The 7523-nt window shown below is 37.2% G+C and overlaps 1 protein-coding gene across 1 annotated transcript; it reads left to right on the plus strand.

Annotated features, from left to right (window-relative positions):
- Positions 1-456: 456 nt before the first annotated feature.
- LOC142173384 (uncharacterized) lies at positions 457-1572 on the plus strand. Its single transcript, XM_075238965.1, has 3 exons — positions 457-945; positions 1114-1185; positions 1270-1572. The coding sequence occupies exons 1-3, from the start codon at positions 457-459 to the stop codon at positions 1570-1572; spliced, it is 864 nt and encodes a 287-aa protein (XP_075095066.1).
- The last annotated feature ends 5951 nt before the right edge of the window (positions 1573-7523 follow it).

Consider the following 7523-nt stretch of genomic DNA (forward strand, 5'->3'; position numbering starts at 1 on the left):
GGAAACCTTTCAGTGTAACAAGTGGAATCTTGGATAAAGGAATCATAATCAATAATAGAGGTCAGAAGGAGTTGGGAATGATAGCCAAAAATCATGAACAAAATCCTTTAGCACTATAGGTAGTTGATGATGAACAATGTGAAGAGGAAGATTTGGGGGAAGATATAGAGGAGGAATCTACAGCTGCTAACTTTAAACAAGCAGCAAGAGATGGTGATATATCTCCCATGAGTGTGGACAAGAATAAATCAGCTGGGAAACCTACAAGGAGACAAAAGAAAGACACCAAAGATAGTGTACCTTTAAGGATGTAACCAAAGAGGAGTGTGATCTCTAATTCCAAATAATCTTATGGATAATCCTCTAGTTTGGAATGTGAGGTCGATAAACACACAAAAAGCTTTCAATAGGCTGCTTAACCTACATAGAAAGTACAATTTTTACTTGACAGAATTGATGGAACCTTGGCAAGACATCAATAAGTTGGAGGAGTATGGAAGAAAGTTTGGGATTCATTCTGCGTATGCTAACATGAATGGCAAGATATTATCTTTTGTTGATGAAGAAATTGATGTAGATATTGTGATGGACATGGAACAACAAATGGCATTGAAGTTGTTTTATTGGAATCTGAACAAGGAGTTATATGTGACTCTAGTATATGTCAAATGTGATGCTATAGAAAGAATTAAGCTTTGGGATTCTATATATCACTTAGCTTCAGATATGGAATCAACTTGGCTTGTTGGAGGAGATTTCAATGTGATTTTATCGGAGGAGGAAAAATATGGGGGCCTGCCACTTTACTTGAGTACAGTAGAAGACTTTGCACATTGTGTGGACACATGTGCATTGTATTATCTTGGATTCAAAGGGAGTTTGTATACTTGGTTGAATAGGAGGTTAGATATCGACTGCATCTTTAAGAGGCTTGATAGGTTCTTTGTAAATTAACAGTTCTTAGATTTATTCCCAGCATTGGAGGTTTAGCACCTAATCAAGTATGGTTCTGACCATGCCCCTCCCTTATTATCTTGTAATATTGACACTGTCCAAGTGAAGAAACCCTTCAAGTTTCTGAACTTTTGGACCAAGCATGATTATTTTTTGAAGGTGGTGAAGGACAATTGGGTAGCTAATACCATGGAAAATCCATTCATTTTATTCCAAAGTAAGCTGAAGAAGGTGAAAACTGCATTGGCAATTTGGAGCAAGGAGATATTTGGAGATGTCTTCAAATAAATTGCAGTATTGGAGGATGTCATAAAGGTGCATGAGATTGATTTTGAACTGAATCCAATAGTTCAAAATAGAGCTAAGTTTCAGAAAGTAGAAATAGATCTTACAAGGTACTATTACCTTGAAGAAGAGTTTTGGAGACAAAAGGCCGGAATGCAGTGGTTTATAGATAGTAATAGAAATAGAAAGTTCTTTCATGCTCATGTTAGAGGCAAGAGGAAAAGGCTGCAGGTTTCCAAAATTTTAGACAAAAATGACAATTGGCTAGAATCTCAAGAAGAAATGGCAAGGGAGGCAGTAGAGTTTTTTCAGGCTCAATTCATAGAAGAATGAATTCCTACAAACTTTGACATTATTCAGCATGTCCCTATGATGGTGTCTCAAGAGCAGAATTCAAGATTGTGGGAATAACCAACCATGGAGGAGGTTAAGGCAGCAGGTTTTGGATTGAATGGTGATAGTGTCCGTGGTTCAGATGGATTCACTATCCAGTTTTATCAAACTATTTGGGAGGTTATAGGTGATGATGTGCTTAAAATGGTTACATCCTTCTTTTGAGGTGCAGAATTACCAAATTTCATCACACACACAAACCTTGTGCTGCTTCCAAAGAAGAAGAATATTTCTATATTTTCAGACATGAGGCCAATCAGTTTGAGCAATTTCTCTAACAAGATCATATCCAGAGTGATCCATGAGAGGTTAGTAGATCTTATGCCTTCCCTAATTTCCACTAATCAGGTTGTCTTTGTCAAGGGGAGGAGTACAGTGGAAAATATACTACTTACTTAGGATATCATAATTGACATAAGGTTAAGAGGCAAACCATTAAATGTGGTCATCAAATTGGACATGGCAAAGGCTTGTGATAGAGTCTCATGGTTGTTTTTGACAAAGGTGCTGAGGCAATTGGGATTTGGAGAGGTGTTCATTGACATGATATTTAGATTAGTGTCCAATAACTGGTACTCAGTTCTTTTGAATGGTGAGGCCAATGGCTTCTTCAAGTCTTCAAAGGGGTTAAACAAGGAGATCCTATTTCTCCTACTTTATTTATTATAGCAGTTGAAGTGCTTGGGAGAGCATTGGATGCATTGTTTGACAATCTAGATTTCATAGGCTTTGGTATGCCAAAGTGGAGTCAAAACATCAACTACCTATCCTATGCAGATGATACTATTATCTTTTGTTCTTCTCACTATGCGGCCGTACAACTTATCATGAATGTGTTGGGGGAAGAGGCAGCATAAGGTCAGAAGATCAACAAGGAAAATTCTTCCTTTTATATGCATGATGGTACACCTGCAGATGAAGTGAACACTGTCCAATTGTTCACTATGGGGCAATACATCTTATTATGAATGTGTTGGGGGAATATGAGGCAGCATCAGGTCAGAAGATAAAAAAAGAAAATTCTTTATTTTATATGCATGATGGTGCACCTGTAGATGAAGTGAACACTGTCCATTTGTCCATTCCAAAGATACCCCTTCCCATTTACATATTTGGGATGTCCTATATTCTACAGTAGGAGGCAGAAAGATTTCTACAAGAACATAATCTTCAAAGTAAAGGAGAGGCTATCATCTTGGAAGGGTAAGGTACTATTTATTTGTGGTAGGGTCGTGTTGATCTCACATGTTTTAGAGAGTATGCCAATACATATCTTGTCAGCTGTGAATCCACCAGCATATGTGATCAACCAATTGCAAAAAATGTTTGCTAGATTTTACTGGAACAACTCAGGCAATGGAAGGCAAGACATTGGGCTTCATGTGATACCTTATATCTACCTAAAGGTGAGGGAGGTCTTAGTTTTAGATCCTTACAGGATGTGTATAAGGCCTTGTTTGCCAAACTTTGGTGGAACTATAGAACAAAAGACCCATTATGGTCAACATTTATGAGAAACAAGTACTGTAAGAAGATTAATGAGGTGCTAGTACCTTGGAGAGAAAGATCCCATGTGTGGAGAAAAATGATACAAATGAGGGACGAGGTGGAGTCTCATAGTGTGGTGGCAATTAAAGAATGGCAATTCCTATTTTTTGTATGACAATTGGACTGTACTTGGAGCTCTTTACCATGATTCATGTCCAGACTATTAGTGTGATGAATCCATAAAATATATTGATAATGTGGTGAAAAATAGGGCATTGAATAAAGTACTATTGAGGGAGTTACTGAAAGAGGAGTTAATTGATCATATTCTGGATACAATCACACCACCTTCAGATCACTCAATGAAGGATAAGCCTTGGTAGAAGCTAGAAACAAAAGGCCAATTTACAATGAAGTCTGGATGGAAATACACAAGGAAAAAAAGAAGAGAAAACAAGTTGTACAAGTTCTTTTGGGTGAAGGGAGTGCCTTTCAAGATACATTTTTTCATGTGGAGGCTATGGAAGGCAAAATTACCATTGGATGATTGGTTCCTAAGGCTGGAGTACTGTAGAACTTCAAGATGTTAGTAATGTAGGAACCCTAAAGAAGAGACATAGCCTCATGTCTTCTTGACATCTCCAACTGCTAGATTTCTGTGGAACTACTTTGGTGCACCTTCATGGATCAAAATAGAAGGGAAGCAACTTGTACAAGTGATAAATGAATGGTGGAGCAAACCAGTTAATACAAGTTTGAAGGCAGTTTATCAAGCTATGCCAATCCTGATTGTTTGGCACTTATGGAAGAAAAGGAATTCTGGAAAGCATGGAAAGAATGTGTCCATTAATAGGTTGATCTTACAGATATCAACCTCAATACAAATGTTATTGGAGGTGAGAAGGCCAGGTTTTAAGGGATCTACTTCTAACTGGCCGGATCTACATGAGAAGTTGTTACATCATATCCCTAGATTAAGATATACAAAAGTGTGGTGGCAATTTCCTCCTGATGGTTGGATTAAATGTAACACCAATGGGGCCTGTAGAAAGAACAATGGAGGAGCATCATATGGCTTTTTTATAAGGGATGGAATTGGAGATATCATTTATGCTCAGGCAGATGCAGTAGAGGATGTAACATATAATATAGCTGAGGCACATGCTATTCTGGAGGTTCTAAGGTACATAATTCAAATGCAATTTTTCCTATGCATAATTGAAATTGATTCATTACTTATGAAGAGAGTGCTAGATGAAGTTTGGGAACCACCTTGGAGCATAGCTAATCAAGTGGATGAAATAAAAATACTATTGTTTAAGGGTGTATTTCAGGTAGTTCATGTGTTGAGGGAAGAAAACAAGTTAGCTGATCACCTAGCCAATTTGACATTGGATCATCAACACATTGTACAGGTGCACACCTTTTGGGAACTTGACACACAAGGAAGGAAGATTTTGAATAATCACAAGCTTAAAATACCCTATATAAGGGTAAGAACTGACAAGGCAAATGCTAATTAATGATGAATTTGGAAGATATGAAGAAAAGAGGGAAGAATCTTGTAGTTAAAAAGAGGAGGAGCATGTATGATGGAGGAATGAGGAAAGATATAGGATATGGAGATCACAGTACACTTCCAACTCAAATCCTTAGGGAGGAGAGAAGGAAGGACTTTTTCACTAACATGTTTGCTGATTTAGCAGGTACTTTAGAGGGGGCTTGGCTCTCTGTTTTGGCTAAACCTATTAGGGTGGTATTAGTATATTTGTTACTCATTCCCTATAGGTGCAACCACTCTAAAAGCACACTCAATAAGGCAAAGATAAGGCTGCACATTAGCCTTAACAACTTGACCCACATCTATGTCCAGTATGGAGAAAACAGGAAGAACTACACCATGAAATGAAATTCCCTTTTCATCAACCACTCCCCGAAGATCACACTAGGTAATACTTACAGAGTTCATCAAGCCATAATGTCCATTGACATGCACAAGAATACACTACTGTCCAGACTAGATATGTTTGACCATGGGAATTCACATCCTTGGGCGGGTTTTTTTAGCAAGTGTTGCAGGAGCTCCCAGGCATAGCGTACATCTATCACACATAAGGAATCTAGCTATAACGTCTTTGCTGCAAGATGGAACAGTTATGAATACATAATAAAGAGGCAAAATTGCTACTATGTCTCTCCTGTCATGGCCTGGTCTTATGTTGTTGAACGCTTCGCATGTAAATCACTTCAAAGGCAGCCAGTGTGAACCTCACATCTCATTTGTATACATTATATGGAGTTTCTTGATGATCAAGATACCAAGTGCTAGTGCCCAGAATCAAACGCAAAGAAGGCCAGTCTTCCAAAAAGAATTTCCAAGTTATGCTAAAATAGGTCGTCTCAAAGCTTATTGCTTTTAGCTCTCTTTGTACTATTAAAGGAATGTCTTACACAGAATATTAATAATAGGTTCCATGCGCTTTCATTTTTTATGCACTTACATTTTGCGAGACCTCCAGACACTTATTGTTTTATTTCTGTTAATATTAATAAAAAAACCACTAGGCAACCAACTTAGTGGTATATTTGCTTAAAAAGTATAATCTAGAAAAATAGCTAATTCTAAATCTCTGGCAGCGGCGCCAAAAACTTGTTGCGGCCAAACGCACACGCAAGTATACGCGGTCGTCAAGTAATAAAGTGATAAGATAGAGTGTCAAACCCACGAGGACTTGTTATCAACTATTAACTAGATCAGACTATCCTAATTATCTAAACAAGGATTAAACCCAAAAGTAGTGATGCTAAAATAATTAAACTAAAATAAAAATAAATAATGAACTCTAAACAAAGAAAGAGCAGATTTTTATGGTACCAATGTAATGAAAAAGATCTAGGGTTATGGGCTATCGAACATTCCTATTGTATTCTTCAATTTAATTGACTAACGAATTTATTTAGTTTATTGCTTGACAATTTTAATATTGCTCATAAGAATATGTCAAGTTATTACTTACCTATTCAAGCTAACCTAACGCATATATGTCTACGGAATTAGAACTAACAAGAACGCATTTGTAATTAATATAAATCAACCAAACAAGGCAATTAGATATATGTCTATCCTAACCGTGAATTCTTTCCCCGATGCCCACATTCAAGAACTTGCTTTACTCAATTCTATATGTAATTTAGAATTCCCACTTTCGAGTTCAACTATAGATTCATAGATACTATTTAATTTATGATCAAGCAATCAAATAATTAAATGTAGAATTGAATAAATAAACTAATATGATAAATCAAGAAACCAAAATCAATATTCGAATAACAATAATCATGAAAGAACCACAACCCAAGAATGTGAGGTTTAGGTCCACATAGACATAGTGGCCAAATAACAAATCATATAAAGAAATATAAAAATTACTAAGTTTGGCAGAAGAAGATGGAATCCGTCCTCCACGGTGGCTCCTTGCTCTCCCTAGGCCGAATCCCCTTCAAAAAGTGTGTTTGATGCCCTAAAAAGGCATTTTCACATATATATTGCGTACAAAAGTCGTTGGCCAAAGTTTCCCTTTTGCCTTTCTGAATCAGCTTTAGGGATTGATGTTATGGTGGATGTTTTGCATCCGCCTCAACTTGAACTTCCCGGCATCGGATGCTGGGGTGGATGCTTCGCGTCCATCCTTTGCTCCCTCAATCTTGCTGCACCCAGCTGCGGATGCAAAGGTGGATGCATTCTTAAGTCTTCACTACTAAGAGTGCTCCAAATAGCCTCTTTCCAAGGTTGGATTCGACACATCCACCCTCTTCTCCTATAGTTGGAGCATCATTTCTTTATATGTTTGCACTCCAAACATCATAAATTATCATACACAACTTAATTAGTCATAAAACCATTAATTAATGAATATTGAGCATTTTAAAGACCAAATAGTACCAAAAAGCGGTTAAAATATGGGTATAGTAACATTAAATCATATAAGAATATATCCAACATCAGTAGTCGGCAAGTGCCATAACTAACCTCGGCGAGGTAATAGAAGCAAGAATTGTAAATAATACTTGCTAATCACTTGTACTGTTCATGAATTAACATACTCAGCTCAGTTAATAATTTAGTATATAAAGATGATATGCAATTAAATCGGGTAAATTACCAAGGAAATTGTAAGTAAGGATGAAATGCAATAACCAAATCAAACATAGGCCAGCTTTTCCTCATAATTTCCATAGCCATACCAAACCACTGATTAACTTTCCTCGATATCCGCATGTACACAATCAAGAAGGAACATGAGAGGGTGTCCCTATGCGGATGGACCCATATCCACATGCATCATGGACAAATCACGTGCTGCACGGACAACTCACGAGTTACTAATATCAACTGCACGGAC

The sequence above is a fragment of the Nicotiana tabacum genome, chromosome 19 (assembly GCF_000715075.1).
Source record: "Nicotiana tabacum cultivar K326 chromosome 19, ASM71507v2, whole genome shotgun sequence".
NCBI classification, from domain to species: domain Eukaryota; kingdom Viridiplantae; phylum Streptophyta; class Magnoliopsida; order Solanales; family Solanaceae; genus Nicotiana; species Nicotiana tabacum.

What these genes read in the sequence shown, in the direction of transcription:
- LOC142173384 (XM_075238965.1), top strand. Translation starts at nt 457, where the DNA reads ATGGAACCTTGGCAAGACATCAATAAGTTGGAGGAGTATGGAAGAAAG. An exon ending in AGAGGCTTGATAGGTTCTTT is followed by an intron (nt 946 to 1,113) that starts GTAAATTAACAG and finishes TATTTTTTGAAG; the next exon opens with GTGGTGAAGGACAATTGGGT. An exon ending in TCCAAAGTAAGCTGAAGAAG is followed by an intron (nt 1,186 to 1,269) that starts GTGAAAACTGCA and finishes GATGTCATAAAG; the next exon opens with GTGCATGAGATTGATTTTGA.